This window comes from Leucoraja erinacea, chromosome 1 (genome assembly GCF_028641065.1).
Source record: "Leucoraja erinacea ecotype New England chromosome 1, Leri_hhj_1, whole genome shotgun sequence".
NCBI lineage: Eukaryota > Metazoa > Chordata > Chondrichthyes > Rajiformes > Rajidae > Leucoraja > Leucoraja erinaceus.
This window is the reverse complement of record NC_073377.1, coordinates 154,203,464-154,223,776: the sequence shown is the minus strand read 5'-3', so window position 1 is coordinate 154,223,776 and position 20,313 is coordinate 154,203,464. Positions and strand designations below refer to the sequence as shown.

General features: G+C 41.2%; 1 protein-coding gene across 1 annotated transcript in view; it reads left to right on the top strand.

Annotated features, from left to right (window-relative positions):
* npy1r (neuropeptide Y receptor Y1) overlaps nt 1–13,371 on the top strand; it is a 30,382-nt gene extending 17,011 nt beyond the window's left edge. The window contains exon 3 of the mRNA XM_055646081.1: nt 11,298–13,371. Within this exon, the coding sequence (XP_055502056.1) occupies nt 11,298–11,714 (417 nt within the window). The 3' untranslated portion in view covers nt 11,715–13,371. The remainder of the gene's footprint in view (nt 1–11,297) is intronic.
* Nucleotides 13,372–20,313: the final 6,942 nt, after the last annotated feature.

Sequence of the window (20,313 nt, the reverse complement as noted above, 5' to 3'; positions counted from 1 at the left end):
ATAATTGCTGAGATCAAAGCAATCTTTGTCACAGACTTCCTGACAAGATTACAGAAAACAGTTCATCCTGGGAAATAAAGTCACATCCACAACTGCCACAGGCACCCATGGTGTTCCTCAGGGATCGGTGCTGAGGCTACTGCTTTTTATCATCTATATTCAACCACTTGGCAATATTCTCCATCATTTTGGAATCAATTTTCACTGCTACGCCGATGATACACATCTTTACCTCTCCACAAAACCAAACACCTCCCTTCCCCCAACTGCCCTCACCACCTGTCTTCAAGCTATCAGCAACTGGATGTCACTCAATCTTCTAAAACTCAATGGAAATAAAACAGAAATCATGCTAATTGGCTCAAAGTCCACACTCTCCAAAACCCACCCGTACACCATTTCAGTTGATGGCTCACCCATACCCACCTCCTCCATGTCAAAAGTCTCGGCGTCATTCTGGACAGTACACTTTCCTTTGGCCCCCACATCAGCAATATCACACGCTCTGCATACTTTCATCTCCGCAACATCTCCAGACTCCGCCCCTCCCTCTCCAAAGACAATACAAAAGTCCTCATCCACGCTCTGGTCACATCCCGCATCGATTACTGCAACGCCCTCCTCACTTACACCTCCAATAAACTTCTTCATCGCCTCCAATGCATTCAGAACTCTGCAGCCCGGATCATCACCCGCACCAGATCATCGGACCACATCACACCCATCCTCACTCAGCTCCACTGGCTCCCTGTGCACCACCAGATTAACTACAAGATTTTACTGCTGACCTTCAAAGCCCTACACCACCTTGCTCCCCAATACCTCTCTGACCTGCTGCTACCATACACTCCTTCCCGGTCACTCCGTTCCTCCTCAGCTGTAATTTTAACTGTCCCCACATTTAGACTCAGCACCATGGGTGCCCGAGCCTTCAGCTGCTCTGCCCCACGTCTCTGGAACACTCTCCCACCTCCCATCCATCACCTGGACACTATCGATCAATTCAAATCACAACTCAAAACACACCTGTTTAGATTAGCATACCCGACATAACTTCCACCATGTTCACCCTGATTTTAATGACTTAAAATGTTTTGTGTATTTTTTGTTTTTTTTGTTTTTAGTTTTTAATCAACTTGATTTTAATATTGATAAATGTATTGTGATTTTGTCCTGTAAGGTGTCCTTGGGTGTCCAGAAAGGCGCCAGCAAATAAAATGCATTATTATTATTATTACTCTGTTCAGCAACATAAAGATGCTTGGAGAATTGGGGGAAGGTTGCAAATGTAAATGGAAAAATACATTAAGTTAAATTAATGGTTGTAACCTTCCTAGTTACTTTAAAGAAAACGCTTCATATTCTCAGAGAAAATAATGGCCGTGAGCTATTAAGTTGACCATTCATTAGTTATTCACATACTGTATCTAAATAATTATCTGCTATATTTCACTGATATTCCAAATACTCTCTCAAATTTCCCAATAAGGCTTACCACAAGTACACTACATGTAATAAAAAATGTTTACATGTCATTATTTCTTTCACAATCATAAATCTTGGCTTGATGAACAAAATCACTTAATCACATAAAATAAAATAAATATTCTCCTATTATCTCAACCTTTTAACAGGATATCAATTACTCTTCACTAAAGCATTTTTATGTTCTGCCCACAGACAATCCTGCAATTACAGCTTTTTATTAGATCTAAACAGAGCTCAAAATCAAATTTAGACAATAGACAAAAGACAATAGACAATAGGTGCAGGAGTAAGCCATTCGCCCCTTCGAGCCAGCACCGCCATTCAATGTGATCATGGCTGATCATCCCCAATCAGTACCCCGTTCCTGCCTTCTCCCCATATCCCTTGACTCCGCTATCTTTAAGAGCTCTATCTAACACTCTCTTGAAAGCATCCAGAGAATTGGCCTCCTCTGCCTACTGAGGCAGTGAATTCCACAGATTCACAACTCTCTGGGTGAAAACGTTTTTCCTCATCTCCATTCTAAATGGCCTACCCCTTATTCTTAAACTGTGGCCCCTGGTTCTGGATTCCCCCAGCATTGGGAACAAGTTTCCTGCCTCTAGCATGTCCAATCCTTTAAAATCTTATATGTTTCAATAAGATACCCCCTCATCCTTCTAAATTCCAGTGTATACAAGCCCAGTCGTTCCATTCTATCAATATATGACAGTCAAGAAATTACAGAAGTATAGAAATTTCTGTTTTCATAGCAGAGATATGCATTTATTTAAATCAAATTAATTATCAAGAAAACAGGCTGCAAATATCTTAAAACCACAGATTCTGGAATTGTCTTTGTACCCAAGTGAAACAGATCCTGTTTCCGTGCGATATGATACAGACTATATAAGATATATAAATATCTGATCTAAACTTTTGTCAGCTATATGAGTATCTGTGAATATAATTTCAGATTTTTAGCGACGTTTTCAACAATGATACAATCAATGGTGATATTCCATACAGCGAAACGTAGATTTTTCAGGTTGTTACAAACCATGGGGTCCATGCTTTGGATGCCTGGTGGACGCTGAAGTGAAGAAGTAAATCAAATTTGCATCATGCGTTGGCCTTATTGTGCAAATTCTTAATGTTATCTCCCAGCATTCTCCCAGCTTTGCACGGGGCACACAAATCAGCATGAAATCTTTGTGTTATTGTCAGACAAGGCTACCTTTGGAGCTATTTCTTTCACCAATGAATAGGGTCCAATCATCTTTGAAATAATCACGTCAAAGATTTGATTAACAATTGTCAAGGTCTGTCCATATGATGAAGATATTGAGTAATGGAAAAGGTTAGCAAAGAACTACTGCTTATCTAACCATTACAGTTGTATTAATACCATTACATTGTAGAATTACTGCAGAGAGATTATTATATGCATTATTTAGGTCTCAGATTTATCTCTTGAAGATCCTCAATCTTTACAATCTCTTTAACAATATGATCAAATGTTATGTTTTAATCTTACAACAATCCCTGACTGCAACGCTTTATATTGTGGTGAATGAGCAATTAGATTGATTGGTTTAATGTAACAGTAATTTATTGTGACTTTGGAATTGAATAACACGGTGATCGCATTCTGACAAATATCTAGACCAGATCCCGGGCATTCAGGTCTGGTGATGCAGAGGTCTATAAGAAATCCAGATACGACATTGACACGGCCATCAAAAAGGCCAAAAGGGCCTTCTGCTCAAAGCTGGAGGATGGGGCAGATGTTCGGCAACTGTGGCGGAGCTTGAATGCTATTACCTCTTACAAGGCGAAATCAGGAGGCAGTTCAAGCGACAGCAAAGCATCACTCCCTATGAGCTCAATGCGTTCTACACAAGCTTTGATAGGTAGAACATTGACGTGCCTTCCCGAGCCCCCATTCGCCCCAATGGTATTTCAGTCACAGTCACAGAGGCCGACGTCAGAAGATCCTTCAGGGGGGTGAACCCTCGGAAAGCGCCTGGACCTGATGGCGTATACTGGTCGATTCTCAAAACCTGTGCAGACCAACTGGCTGGGGTTTTTGCGGACATTTTCAACCTCTCACTTCTGAGGTCTGAGGTTCCCACCTGCTTTAAGAGGGCATCAATAATACCGGTGCCCAAGAAGAGTAAGGTGACCAGTGCCTCGACCAGTGGCACTAACGTCAGTGGTGATGAAGTGCTTTGAGAGGTTGGTTATGGGGCAAATCAACTCCTACCTCGACAAGAACCTCGACCATCATCACAATAGGTCCACGGAGGATGCGATCTCACTGGCTCTCCACTCCGCACTGGACCACTTGGAAAATAAAAATACTTACGTCAGGCACTTGTTTATCAACTACAGCTCGGTGTTCAATACCATCCCCTTCAAGCTGGTTATGAAACTCACGGAACTGGGTCTCTGCGCATCCCTCTGCAATTGGTTCCTCGACTCCCTTATCCACAGATCACAGTCTGTTAGAAACACTTCACCCCCTACTCTACTCACTCTATACTCAATGTTTAAGAAAGAACTGCAGATGCCTGAAAAATCAAATGTGGACAAAAATGCTGGAGAAACTCAGCGGGTGAGGCAGCATCTATGGAGCGAAGGAATGGGTGACGTTTCGGGTCGAGACCCTTCTTCAGACTGATGTGGGGATGGAGGGGCGGAAAGAAGAAAAGAAGAGGCAGAGACAGTGGGCTGTAGGAGAGCTGGGAGGGGGAGAGGGAACACCCCAGTGGCATGAACATTGACTCCTCCAATTTCAGGTAGTCCTTGCTTTCTCCCTCCTTCCCCTCCCCTTCCCAGCTCTCCCACAGCCTACTATCTCCACCTCTTTCTTCTTCCTCCCCCCCACCTCCACATCAGTCTGAAGAAGGGGCTCGATCAGAAATGTCACCTATTACTTCACCCCACAGATGCTGCCTCACCCGTTGAGTTTCTCCAGCATTTTTATCTACACTCTATAATCATGACTGTGTAGCCGGACATAATGCGAACACCATTTTCAAGTTCGCTGACGACACCGCCGTGGTGGGACGAATTACAGATGATGATGAATCAGAGTATAGAAGTGAGATCGAATGGACCAAATGGTGCCAGCACAACAACCTGGCTCTCAATATCAGTAAAACCAATGAACTGATTGTGGACTTTGGAAGAGGAAGGATGAGGACCCACAATTCTGTTTACATCGATGGGACGATGGTGGAGAGAGTCAAAAACTTCAAATTCCTGGGCGTGCACATTTTTGACGATCTTTCCTGGACTGATGCAATCATAAAGAAAGCACATCAGCGCCTCTACTTCCTGAGAAGATTACAGAGATTCGGTAGGTCAAAGAGGATTCTCTTGAACTTCTGCAGGTGCACAGTAGAGAGCATATTGACTGGTTGCATCGTGGCCTGGTTCGGCAACTTGAACGTCCTGGAGTGCAAACTGCCCAGTCCATCACCGGCTCTGACCTCCCCACCATCAAAGGGATCTATCGTAGCTGTTACCTCAAATGGCAGCCAACATCATCAAAGACCCACACCATCCTGGCCACACACTCATCTCACCACTGCCATCGGGAAGAAGGTACAGGAGCCGGAGAACTGTAACGTCCAGGTTCAGGAACAGCTTCTTCCCTACAGCCACCAGGCTATTAAACACTACAACCTCATAAGCTATGAACTACAATAGACTATTATTATTATTATTATTATTATTATACTGTTATTGTTCTTTTTTTCTGAGTTTTTGTTATATTATTTATTAAGATTACATATTCTGTTGTGCTGCAGCAAGTAGGAATTTCATTCTTGACTCGTGACTTGACTTGACTGAGCAGCACTGGAAAGAAACACGTTAAAAATTGGACTTCAGTCTCACAAAGGAAACCCCCTATTCCTGGTGTTTACAATTCACAAGTTCAGAAACCATGGAGAGCTGTAGAGCCAACAGATTGTCAAAATGACAAATGTGGTACCATTGAACTTAGCAGAAATAGGCTTCAACTTTCTTTTTAACAAAACTTCATTGCTATTCATTTCATGAATTGCTGTGCATTTCTCAATTGGTTTGATGCGATTGCTTAGGAAAGTTTTCCAAGTCACAGTCATAGAGCACGGAAACAGGACTTTCGTCCTAATGAATCCACATTAACCAGCAAGCACCCGCTTACTTTATTCCACTCCAGTCTCATTTTACTTTACTTTTTTTAGTTTAGAGATACAGCGCGGAAACAGGCCCTTTGGCCCACCAAGTCCGCACCGACCAGCAGTCCCTGCACATTAACACTATCTTACACACACATTAGGAAAATTTGCACTTATGCTAAGCCAATTCACTTACAAACCTGTACGTCTTTGGAGTGTGGGAAGATACCGAAGATCTCGGAGAAAACCGACGTGGTCACGGGGAGAACGTACAAACTCCGTACAGACAGCACCTGTAGTCGGGATCGAACCCGGGTCTCTGGCGCTGCAAGTGCAGTAAGGCAGCAACACTGTGCAACCGTGCCGCCCTCCTCTCCCCACTTCCCCATGAACTCTCTCCAGACTCTACCAATCGCCAACGCACTTGGGGCAATTTACAACAGCCAATTAACCTACCAAGCTGCAAGCCTTTGGGAATGTGGGAGGAAACTGGAGCATCCCAAGGAAACCCACAAGGTCACAGGGAGAATGTGTGAATGGCACACATGTAGTGGCATTGAGGTCAGAATTGGACTCAAATCACTGGAGCTTAGAGGCAGCTGCTCTGTTAGCTGCAGCACTAGTAGTGCCCAATAGGAAATCTACTCAAGAAGCAGAATTACTTACTTCTAAATTAACAGTAAAAGGAATAAAGAAATCAATTGGTTCTTTTACTTTGCAAGTAAAACTAAAGGATGATTGCCCTATGTGCAGCATGCAGTGACTTTTTGATTCCGACTGGGGATGAAGGATCTGTCGAGGAGTGCTATACTCACCGCCAGCCAACCAAGGACCCGACCCGAAACATCACCTGTCCTTTTACTCCAGGGATGCTGCCTGACCTGCTGAGTTACTCCGGCACTTTGTGCCCATCTTCGGAATAAACCGGCATCTGCAGTTCCTTTCTACACACAAGGTCTTCCTGGGTTTTTTTTGTAGAGTTCCAGTGGTGAAACATTTTGCCAAATGACTTTTGACAGTCAGCAGGAGGAAACAATCCCACAGAATCAACCCTCTCGTTAACTCTGGAGGTTCCCAGAACATTCCGTGCTGACTACTGCCAGGTTGAATTGTGGTCAAAGGTGTTTTTTGTTGTGCAAGGGATAGATGGTCAGGAAGGTCCAACTTAATAGTACATTGGCCAGGCTCATCTGCTGTAATACCAGGTCCAGTAGAGCTTTGGCACCTTGGTAACACTTGGTGTTAGCTCGCCTTTGCCAGGCCCTTGCACAACTTCATGTAGCCACGTACAAAGATATCCATCAAGATTGCAGGATTTCTTTCCCCCTTTCTCTGAAGACCTTTACATCATGTTTAGTTTAGTTTACTTTAGTTTAGTTTAGAAATACAGCGCGGAAATAGGCCTTTTGGGCCACCAATTCCGTGCTGACCACCGCACACTAACACTATCCCACGCACACTAGAGACAATTTATAATTTTACCAAAGCCAATTGGCCTACAAATCTGTACGTCTTTGGAGTGTGGGAGGAAACCGGAGCGCCCGTGGAAAACCCACGCAGGTCACGGGGAGAACGTACAAAATCGATATGGACAGCAGCCGTGAAACCCATCACTTTCATCATATGTTGCACTGATAGAAATCAATATTCAAAATTTATATTTACTGTTTTCTGGATTAGCTTTAACATCCATCCCAATAGTTAAGTCCACTCCAACTCTGTAATGAGTAACATTTTGGATTGCTAAATGATGAGAAAACTATTTCTGATAGGAACATAGCAGTGTTAAGCTATGATATTTTTGCAATAAGATCATAAGGACATAAGTGATAGGAGTAGAATTACACCATTCGGCCCATCAAGTCTACGCCATTCAATCATGGCTGATCTCTCTCTCCCTCCCAACCCCATTCTCATGCCTGCCTCTGACAGCTGGACTAATCAAGAATCTATCTAACTCTGCCTTAACTCTATCCATTGACGGCCTCCGCAGCTTTCTGGAGCAAAGAATTCCACAGACTCACGACCCTTTAACTAAAGAAATTCCTCCTCATCTCCTTCCTATAATAACGTCCTTCAATTATGAAGCTATGACCTCTAGTCCTAGACTCTCCCCCGAGTGGAAACATCCTCGTCCTGTCCACTCTATCCAAGCCTTTCACTATTCTGTATGTTTCAATGAGGACCCCCCCTCATTCATCTAAACTCCAGCGAGTACTGGCCCAGTGCCGACAAACGCTCTTTGCGAAATGTTTCCCAAAATATCACACTGAATTAAAATAAATCATGTTTAATAGGTTAAAGTATAAATTCCATTGTTTATATTTCAGACATTGATGAGTGTCGGATGTGTACAAAGCAGAACAAAACAACGGGGACTGTTGAGAATTGTAAAACTCAAATCATTAAATCTCCTGACAATTAGTGTTCTTGAGTCTCACAGCATTGAAGGGGGAGAGGAAAGGGAAAAGGGAACAGGGGAATACTGAATGAGAAATGATGGCCATGAACAGTGACAGCAGTGTGACGTTTTGGCACATTGGCTTGAAACAAGTTACAAATTCAACCCATTCAGATGCGGTGAGTCCACAGAGACCTTAAGCAGTGCAGTCTTGTCATTTATTTTGTCCCCAGTTCCCGTTTTCTAAACTGTTTGATAGCAACAATGGAGTTTCCATTAGTAACACAAATACAGTATGAATAGCAAAAATGGATGAACATTTTGAAGTCAGTCACAGCAAGAGAGAAAAAGGAATAAGAATTCTCCTACTCACTGTTAGCAAATTCATAACAGTGCTTTTGAAGCTTTTCTTTGCCTGTCATTTGTGGTGATACACTAAGTGCAGGTTTAAGAATTATATTCAGTGTTTCACTAGAACTACTGAAGAAATAAATAAATAATATAAATGTTGCTCCTTGCAGGGATCTTATCCCACATAGGAATACATAGTTATTGAGCTGCACGCACAGACTCAGATACTTCTGTCCACTTTGTGTCAGAGGTTATGGGGGGAGGGCAGGAGAATGGGGTTAGGAGGGAGAGATAGATCAGCCATGATTGAATGGCAGAGTGGACTTGATGGGCCGAATGGCCTAATTCTACTCCTATCACTTATGACCTTATGACCTTGTCCATACCGACCAAGTTGAAATATTGGACTAGTCACGTTAGCCTGAATTTGAACCATAAAAAAAAAGTTTAAAATGCACAGAGGAAAGGGGACGGCTTGGCACCTATCCAATTTACACACTGGTCACTGATTTTAACTGATTTTTTTTCAGAAAACATTTTCTGTATATTTTAAAATATTACAATTAACAGGATTTAGGGGCTGTTTCCAAAATAGACTAATTCAATTACCGATGAATAATTCAAAGACTGATTTATTGAACAGTGAGAATTATTATAATTTCAAGTAGTAGCTTTGAGATGATGTATGAAGATATTCTATTTTATATTTCATTAATAGTTTCTCTATGGCGTTGTGCAATGATTTACATGAGCCTCACTCCTTCTTAAGTTAATGCATTTTAGAGAACACTGTTAAGGATATAATTGTTAGTAACTCATTGTGTACTTTGGTTGCCTTAATGAATAGCTAATACTGGAAGTTTGTGTCTTTTTAACTACTTGTATTTTCCTCTGCATTTCCTCTGCATTCCCTGTGCAAGACGATACCTTTATGAATATGCTCTCAGAGGAATCAAGTTATAGTTGACATCTTGCCAAGTGTGTATTCTAGTGTGCAATGTTACAAATAATTAGGAAAACGGACAGAATGCAAATGTAGGAAGGCAAATATTCCAGTTCAGTCAGGTGACTGGTGAGACAACATGTGGACTGTTGTTGTCGGAAAGAAATGCACATGCTGTTTTAAACCAAAGATAGACACAAAATGCTGGAGTAACTCAGCGGGACAGGCAGCATCTCTGGATAGAAGGAATGTGTGATGTTTCGGGTCGAGACCCTTCTTCAATCTTGATCCGAAATGTCTCACATTCCTTCTATCCAGAGATGCTGCCTGTCCCGCTGAGTGACACCATCATTGTATGTGGACTGCTGTGTATCACATCAGTTTCCTTATTAAGAAAGAATGTTAATGTATGTTCAAAGTAGTTCAGTGGGTACTTAGTGGATTAATACACCGTGTATAGTTCATCCTATGAGGAACGTTTGGAGAGACAAGGCTTGTATCTGCTGGATTTTCAAAGAGTCAGAGGTGATTTGTTTGAAGAATGTAAGAGGGGTCTTAACAGTGTGGGTTCTCCCTGTTGTGGGAACTAGGGATCACTATTAAAAAACTTAAATAAGGTTTGTTTTCCTCCCAGAGCCATTGAGGATGAAAACAGGCCCTTTGGCCCAACTTGTCCATGGTGGCCTCATTTTATAGCTGAACCAGTACCAATGTAGATCTTTATACCTCTCTACTTCAAATGGTGAAGGAAGCAGAGTTCTTGACTATTTTTAAGGTGGAGATAGTTAAATACTTGAAAAGCAAAGGGGTGAAAAGTTACCATGGAAATGCAGCTTTGACGTTACAGTCTGATCAACCACGATCTTATTGAAAGATGGTGCAGGCTTGAGGAGCCAAGTAGCCTATTTCTGCTCCTGGTTCTTGATGCATTGGCATAGGCATTGACCCTATTCAGGCAATTCAAAGAGAAGGTTGCACTGCCGAGCCTGACCCTGTAATCTTCTAGTAGGAAGAACCTTCCACAAGGGTCACTGGTTAGGAATTTGGTGCCAAAACCTTGGATTTGTTCCTTAAGTCAGGATAGTGTAGCCAACTGTGCATTCCTTCTATCCTGCAGGCAGAGATGAGCCAACTCAGCAGAAACTACTGGAGGACTGAGCATTTCCTGGACTGTAAGACATAGCTGGTGGTTCATTAGTCCATTTACTGACTAGGGAGCTGTCACCTTAGAGAAATAATATTTCTAGAAAATAATATCTATCTATATTTAAAACTCTGTGTGTGTCTGGCTGTGTGGCTGTGTGTGTTTCTGACTTGTGGCTGTCAGCCTTTGATTCGTTGCTACACCAACACCCGACCCAGAAATGCCGAGTTTTTTTCCATTTCGGTAGAGATTTCACTTTTCATTACAAGTATCCACTCCTCATTACGTTTTGTCGTGTTTATGTACACATTTTTAATAAAATCCTTCCCCCCCACTCATTTTGTCGCCTCCTGCTGGTCAGCGACCATAACGGCTGCTGCCGCCCGCATCCCGCCTCAAAGACGCCATTTAAAAACAGCTGCACTGCTGATTCCTGAGCCGCCTGAGTTGGAGGACCACGTCTCCCGTGGGGGCTACGGGTAGGGAACGGCTGCGTTGGGGGAGCAGACCCAACGGGTCTGCACTTGGTCTAGTATCCTATAAATTTAATGCTTGAATTACTAAATATAAGATGTTAAAAATAATGGGTGGACACAAAATTCTGGAGTAATTCAGCGGGACAGGCAGCATCTCTGGAGAGTTAGAACAGGTGACGTTTCAGGTCGAGACCCTTCTTCAGGCTGACCCCCTCTGTGGTTCCTCCTTCCCTCCGACACCGCTGAGTTACTCCAGCATGTTGTGTCCACCATCGATTTGAACCAGCATCTGCAGTTCTTTCCTACAAACCTGTTAAAAATAATCTTGTTTTGTCTTTAAAAGATATATGTGCGCCTGAGGAGGAGAAACAGCATGATGGACAAGATGAGAGAGAATAAATACAGGGCAGATGAGAACAGAAGAATCAACATTATGCTCATCTCTATCGTAGTTGCGTTTGCAGTCTGCTGGCTACCTCTCAACATCTTCAATGCTGTTTTTGATTGGAACTATGAGGCCATTAATAATTGCCACCACAACCTGGTTTTCTCCATTTGCCATCTGGCAGCGATGCTCTCAACCTGCACAAACCCCATTTTTTATGGGTTCCTCAATAAGAATTTTCAGAGGGATTTGCGATCAATTCTCCATTACTGCAAATGCAGCCCCAGAGAGGAGGACTATGAGGCCATTGCCATGTCAACCATGCAAACTGAGATCTCCAAGAGCTCTCTGAAACAGACAACACAAATTGCTTGAGTTTTGTTGATTTAAAAATCTTGTTTGAGCAGTATGAACAGTAATTAATCCCTTGACCTATGCCACTGAATGTCACAAGGGATCTTTCTATCTACCTTCATGAACTTTGTACTTTATCTGTTAAACAGGAGATTCCTTGCAACTTGTTTTTACAACTTGTTCCTTACAACCTGTACTCCATAATGGATAAATCTTACCTTATTTTGAAGAACACTTTGCTACAATAGCTAGAGATCAGAAAATTTACAACATGAAACTTATATCTTTTCTTCATGTGTTTTTTTTTGCAAAGAGCATTTTATTAGCTACCTGCACTATATTCAAATTATATTCTGTTAGCATGCACTTATTTTTCCAAAATCTTCTGAACATATTAACAAAAAATAATTGTTTATAGTGATTTCTGTCAAGGAGAAATGAAGTGGAAGGTGTTGGCTTTTTTCCCAAGTTGAAAGGAAAATGAAAGAACCATTACCTCTCAGCAGCAGAGTAAAGGATGAGTGGTGTTGTTTTTCTTGGGCAGACAATGGTCAATGGTAGAAGGACGTGTAAATAAGAAAGTCATTGATTTTGAGAAACCATTTTGTTTCACAAAAAAATGTATTTTTTCTCGCAGGTTTGATTCTACAAATTCACTCCCATTCTGCACCAAGTAAAATCTGCAGCAGAAACCATGAACCAAAAAAAAAAAAAATTGGTGTGATAACAATCTTTGGGTTATCCTGATAAAGTGTACAATTATAATACCAGTATTGTTCAATTGTTGTATATTTAATGCATGACAATGTTTGGTGCGAATAGCTCTTATCAGCACTAACAAGCATATTTTTCAGAATGAGGTACTTAATAAGAAATGTTTACCATCGCCAGAACAAACAAGTCATTAACACTCAAACTGAAGCAAAAGAAAAATGACCAATACCAGCTTTTGATAGTGAAATGTTGCCAAATTATTACACAGGTTAAGTTTATTAATTTAGATTTATGTACTTACTTGACTTGTGAATGGGTTACTTTACAATCTCAGCTTGATGAAAAGGACTTGATGTATTTAGCCTGTGCATGCTTTGTGGGTAAAGTTGTGCAGGAATTAGCTTTGTCTGAGGGTGCAAATAACAACAGAGTATTTAACATTCTGTTTAAGAAATGAATAATTATCTTCAAAAAGATCACAGAGAAAACATTTACTGCCATTGGACCTAAACAGATCACGATAGCCTCAATCTAATTCTTTACCTGCATTGAAGTACGGTACTGAACTGTTTCTGAAGTAGGGTCCCAACCCAAAACATCATCTGTCCATTCCGTCCCCAGATGCTGCCTAACTTGCTGAGTTATAGAGCACTTTGTGTTTATTTCATTTATACAGCATCTGCCGTTCCTTGTGCCTCCATATATCTATACTGTGTTAGCGTATCTCATTCAGAGCACAGGTAAAAAACACCCTGGGTCAAAGATGGGAAAATCATACGGATTTCAAAGAATACTTTGTTTGAAATACCCTTGGGTTGCAAACTGCATCATATGAATGTAAATCTTTCTGTCTTTCCACTTCCTGTGCTGGAAGTCTGTATCTGTTTTATTCCAGTAAGAAGTGGATCACATTCATATTTGATATCCACTGTGGTGTAACTTAATTAAACTCGCTGTGTCTGAATGGTGAATAGTGGCTATTATGGTATCGGAGTGGAAATGCTCCAGTGAATCAGTCTATATGTGGTGCCGTGATATTGCCTGTCTCTGCAATAGTTTAGTTATAGTTGTAAATAACAGTTTGTGATTTGTGTGGTGTTATGTATGCATGTGTGTCTGAGTCTGTGCACACATGTGCGTGTGTCTATGTGTGTATGCTTGTGGGTGGGTGTGCATGTGTACAGATTCCTCAAAACTGTTAACTTCCTTGTTGAGATCCACAAAGTTGTGAGGAAGAAATCTAAACGGGGGAAGAACAGGATAACACCGAACAGAAATAAATGTAACAGTTTTCGCTTTTAAAAAAAAACTACTAGCTTTGCTATTTCCTTGGTGTAATAAAATAAAACAGATGCGAGCCTGATCTAAAATCTCTGTTGGTATGTTAACTTGGCTCAGTTGACAACGCTGGAAATATGAGGCAACATTTTGTGGTCTCAATACTCACTCCTTGATGTGAGGATATAACCAACTTCAGTGCAATACTGATGGGAATCTGCATTGAGGTAGATGCTCTTTGAATGTGAAACAAGGACATTTAGTCCAAGATTTCAAAACACCATTGAAGAATGTCAAAGGGTCATGAGAGCATCGAGACTTAAAATCCTTCCTCAGCCTAGCTCTGTGCCAAATGATTGCCACCATGATTTAAACTATAATTTGAAACTTGATGTTTAGTACTTGAGTGCTTTTCAGAATGCGATCAAACACCAAATAAATGTAAACCCTTTCGAGAACTGACAATGTATAACAGGAATAAATCATTTTAACTTTGAGGCATTCAACAAAATATCAATAGGGATCTCTGAAACAGGTAAAATTAATAGGAACCAGTAGTTTTACATATGTTATTTTTCAGTAATTGAATGCACATTGGATTGAAGTAACGTTTTACATTAGAAACTCCTTTATCCATCATAATGACGAAGAGTATTAATTAGCAAGAGCTCTACATTACAATTTCACAAGCTGTTATAATTAATGGAAGGAAGGCAAGGACAATACAGCTAAACATCAATTGAGTAACAAATTACTTGGACTGTAAGATTGATTTAATTCAGCTTGATGAAGATCAGTGTAGTGAGCTATGCAATTATCCAATGTCTGACATAACACTCTGTTCAGTAAATTTCTAATAAATAATTGGGAATGTGAATAATTGAACCTCACATCATCGATGGTGTTGGCTGAGGAAGAATCCCTTCTTTAAAGAAACATGCACATCTAATAGTAAATACCAATATACACAGCCAAATGTTGGAGTGAGATCTTCCCTTATCTGCCAGACACTGAGAATCATTGTTCAAATACAGTTGCACTCACATTTTCACAAAAAATGAGTGTTTGGACATGGATTAGTGATCCAACTCTTGAATATTGAGGTCGCCATGCCAAATTGGAATTGAGGTAAAGCTGTGTACTTCCCTGCCTTAAAAGGAGCTGAATGAAAAGCAGAGCTATATTGTTGCATGAACACGTTTTTGCAGAACATCTTGATCACTAACTTTTCAAGGGGGTGATGTAACTGACAGCGGAGTTTTTAAATGCCTTGCTGAGGATGCTCATCAACAAATACAGATTTGAAAAAAAAACACCTTAAAGCAAGGCCAGGGAATGTCGTGTGCAATTAGCCCAGTCTATTCAACACAATGGTGTCAATGGCTGAAATTCATGTTACCAGCCCAGGGTAATGATTTCAGCACTGTTCACCGAATTCACTGATCACCTATTGCACAATCAGTGGGCTGAATTTGATGGGCAGCAAACACCAGTGCAGCCTAGCATTTGTTACTTGAAGCCAAACTGCAATTTTGAAAATAGAGGTGCATCGTGGCTGCAGCAGGTGGGTGGAGGTGAATGGAAATGATGAAAACAGATGCTGCAACAGCAAATGAGCTTTAGGTTGAACTGGAGGAACTGAGATGGATATCGGCTGAAAATTAACATGGTCTGGTCATTGCACTGCACTGCAGATTTCCAGCATTTGCAGTATTTTGCATTGGGATCCTGTTTGATGCATCGTGCGTGTGGCAGGGCACAAGTGGACATTAAGTGGTTGGATTCAATTCCGGTTAGAGACATCACTGAGTTAACAGGTTAGCGCTTTCAATGCATCATATGCAGTCAATAATATCCAGCACTGTGGGCATGACTGCTTACTAAGTTCATCCACTGTTCTGTGGTAAAGAGAATGAAACGTGTTCAATTGTCTCAGAACAGAGTGTGAATGTGATTACCCAGGCATAGCTGTGTGTGGCAAAATGGGATATTTACTACTGAAGAGGAGTAATGCATCATTTTCCATTTCCAGTCCCACCATATAAAAATATTGGAGGAGAAATCTGTCCTGCACTGCAGTTAAGTCAAAAAAGTAACGAGCCAAGAATAGTTTGTTGTCTTATTTCCCAAAATGGAACAATGAAATTCTTACTTGCAGCAGCACAACTGGTGTGTAAGCACAGTACTCAATAGATACCATAATAAACAGTAAGAAGTGCAATTAAAGAAAGAAATATAGTGCAAAAACAAAGTCCAAAGTCCCTACTACGACTCAGGCAGTTCGTAGTTCTGGATTTAGTTGGCGTTCATCTTGTTCAATACGCCAATGGTTTTTTCGAAAGAAGCTATTCCTGAACCTGAACTTTAGAGTTTCAGACTCTTATACCTTCTTCCCAATGGCACGAATAAAAAGAAAGAGTCACCAGGGTGGTGTGGATCCTTGATGATGCTGGCTGTTGGAACATCTCTGTGCAGATATCCCTCCTGGTCTCATGTACTACTCCTCACTGAACTCCCGGTATAGGAACTACTCCCTGAAAGCACTAGATGAATTATCATTTTGTTGAGGGCCCACCTCATTCCCCTCCCTCTTCAAACATAGTGTTTGGATTTGTAACACCGCTCGTCATGCTCCCTGCAGTCACAGCAAAAAATAAATACCAAACATAGAAACATAGAAAATAGGTGCAGGAGTAGGCCATTCGGCCCTTCGAGCCTGCACCGCCATTCAATATGATCGTGGCTGATCATCCAACTCAGTATCCTGTACCTGCCTTCTCTCCATACCCCCTGATCCCTTTAGCCACAGGGGCCACTTCTAACTCCCTCTTAAATATAGCCAACAAACTGGCCTCAACTACCTTCTGTGGCAGAGAATTCCAGAGATTCACCACTCTCTGTGTGAAAAATGTTTTCCTCATCTCGGTCCTAAAAGATTTCCCCCTTATCCTTAAACTGTGACCCCTTGTTCTGGACTTCCCCAACATCGGGAACAATCTCCCTGCATCTAGCCTGTCCAACCCCTTAAGAATTTTGTAAGTTTCTATAAGATCCCCCCTCAATCTTCTAAATTCTAGCGAGTACAAACCAAGTCTATCCAGTCTTTCTTCATATGAAAGTCCTGACATCCCATGAATCAGTCTGGTAAACCTTCTCTGTACTCCCTCTATGGCACAAATGTCTTTCTTGCCATAGAGGGCAAGAATGTCAAAAGACTCATGTTACGGAGCAACTGGCCATTCCAGAGACCTTGAAATCAAAGCACAGTCCTTCAGTACTGCTGCTTCCTGAACACATTCAAAATTTCAAAGCAAACTAAAAACTCAATACTAATTGAATTGAAGTGACACTCAGTGGATGTTCATCAGCAAATAAACTCCAGGTAGTAGATAATTCCTTCAATTAGCATTGGTTGTGAAAGGGGAAATCCTTTCTGCTGCTGTCCAATGTCAACATAGTAGATGGTTTGCTTTGCTGAGCTCCTGCTTTATAGTAATGGCTGTAATCTGCCTTGTTCATTGATACATGCTCTGCAGACATCCAGCAGGTAACAGGATTGTGTATATTTCTCATTCATTGTGTTACCAAGCTACAAATACGCATTTGTAGTTACACATTGGACACATATTGGAACAAAACACACCTCTTATACCCGAACATGCCAATGTATGGTGGCATTTTGAGACCCACAAGCCATGTGTAATTGTGGCCTTTAAGATGATGCATGAATGATACTCCAGGTGAAACAATGTACAAAATGGAATTTTACTTTTGTTAATTCACGAATACATCAGATGATACCTCCAATGACTTCTGAACTATTGCACATAAAGCAAAGCAAAATAATTGAAAGGCAATAAAGGTACAGAATGCTCAAAATAACAGATTTTCTAAGAGCCGTTTGCAATATAACAGCCTAAGATAAAGAACAGATGTCTGTCATTAAATTTGAACATTCAACTCAACAGCTATCGTTCCCTGGGCCCTCTTTCATTAATTCACTACAAGAAATAACAAACTTTTTTTTCAGAGATGTGATCTTTGTTTTTGCAAAAATGATAATTTAAAGTTCCAGTTTAAAAAAACCCACATTATTCGATTTATTTTCTCTTCTGGACAAGGATTTGTATTGTTTCCATAATACCGATTAATATTCTCATATCTTACCTATATGAGTGAAATTCTAAAAATAATCCTATTGAATTGAAAGTGATAATTTACTGTGTAGATTACAAGCCATCCATAATAGATACTCAATACTAAATAATTACTTTCATAAACTATATTATTATATTCTGAACTAACGAATGGCACCAAATTACAAGAAAAGGCATACAATATGGCAACATTAGTGGCTGGCCAAAAATAATTAAGAAATCAGCAAGGGATAACTAGAAAAAAACAAAGAGATCAAAAGATTATAAGGTCCTAAGTGATAGGAGCAGTATTAGGCCATTCGGTCCATCAAGTCTAATCCCCACCATTCAATCATTACTGATCTATCTTTCCCTCCTAACCCCATTCTCCTGCCTTCTCCCCATAATCCCTGTCACCAGCACTAATCAAGATTTATGAAAGGAATTTATGAAGGTAAGATAGCAAGTAAAATAAAACCAATTCTAAGCCAATGCGCAGGTAAAGGGTAAATAAGGCAAACATTATGTTTCTTGGAGGAGCGTAATGTGGAATTAATAATAGGAATCGGAGAATCAGAGCAAAATGAAGGGAGAAATTTTAGACTAATCACTGTAAGACTGGTAAAATGTTACATGGTGAATTACTGGGACTAAAGGTGGGACCTGATACTTTGCACACTGCGGCTTTAAAAGATGTGACTGTAAATATACTATTCGCAGATTAAGATCTATCAAAATTTCCTAAATTTTGGAACCGTAGCAGTGCATTATAAAACTATGGGTGAAACTAGAAAATAGAGAGGCTGAAATAGGTTTATCACACAGGTAAATGTTTGTTGCCATGGGGTTAACTTAGTAGCATGGTTGGAGAACTGACCACCAGAAAACAGAATTGGACTCAATGAATCATTTTCGGTTTTCTTGGCTGTAAAGGGCCTGTCCCACGAGCATGCGACTCCATGCGGCAAGCGCGAACTAACGTGGTCGCTTGAGCCGTACGGCCTCGCGGGGCCGGTCCCACTTCGATCGCCGGAGCCGTATGGAGTTGTGCGGAGCTGGTCCAGACATCGCGCGGGGCTCCGAAAAAATGACAGTTCAAAAATCCGCGTGGCAACGGCCTGCCGGCCCGCCACCGCATCGACGGGCATACGCAGAGTCTCGATGCCGGACGCAGAGTCTTGACGCCGTACGTCACGCGCAAACTTCCCGCGGACTTCGCTCGAACTTCACGTCACTCACTCGACCTCCGCGCGGCCCCCGCTTCCGGTTTGGTCGCGCTTGCCGCATGCAGGTCGCATGCTTGTGGGACAGGCCCTTAACTGGTGTAGTGTCATGGAGATTAATCTTTACTTATAAATTTGATGAAGGGGCCAGCTGAAGCCAAATTTGCTAAAGACACAAACCAGTTGGCAATGCAAGTTGGGAGGAGGATCCAGAGTCTGCAATGGGATATAAAAGGTTTAAGCAAATGTTAGATAATAGTAGATGAAGTATAATGTGGGATAATAACTGTGATGTTATCCACTTCGGTATAGTAGAATAGAAAGACCAATATTGCTTTAATGGAGAGAGACAACTGAATACTGCTGCATATGAAGATTTACTGTAGGTACCTTCGTATATGAAAATAATAGGTTATGCAAATGCATCAAATAATTAACAGGACAAATGGAATATTGCCTTTTATGGCAAAGGGGACTGAGCATGAAAGTGAAACAGTTTTGCAACAACTGTACTGAGCATTGGTGAGAGCACACCTGGCATTTTGTGCATGATTCGGGTCTCCTTACTTACAGTAAGCAGGGGAATGCAAGGTTGATTCCTGGGTTGAACGAGTTGATTAAAGATGCAAGACTGAATAGGTCACACCTACACCACATGGCATTCAGAAAGAGGGTTTCTTGTTAGGTACGAGGTGGCTAGACAAGGTAGTTACCGAGAGGATGTTTCCAATGATGGAGAAACCTCGAACAAATTGCACTGTTTCAGATGATGACACTGCCTAGTTAAAATAGGGATGAAGTATTACTTTTTTTAGATGGCGGTGAATATCTGGGAATCTTTAGCTTTGAAGGCTGTCGTTAAATATATTTTAATGCCGACAGGTTTTAAGTCTTCAATTTTAAGTCAGGGACTATGGGACAGGAAATTGGAGAACAATTTCAGATGAGTCATGATCTTATTGAATCTTATCTTATCTTATCGAGTACGCATCAGAAGATTAGATATTGTTCAGCCAGAGCTGAACACACTTCTTGGCATCTTCATTGAGATCGGCAGCTGTGCATTGGATTTCCAGTTGAGGGCATCTGAGCAGGTGTTCCATTGCTTGTGGTCCAATTCCACATTCGCAGGTGACATCATTGGAGTCTTAACCCCACTTGTTTGGAGACACGTTGGCAACACCAGTTCTCAATGATTAAATTGAAATATTGAATGATGGAGCAGGTTTGAGAAACCAAATTACCTACACGTATTTCTTGGCTTTCTTT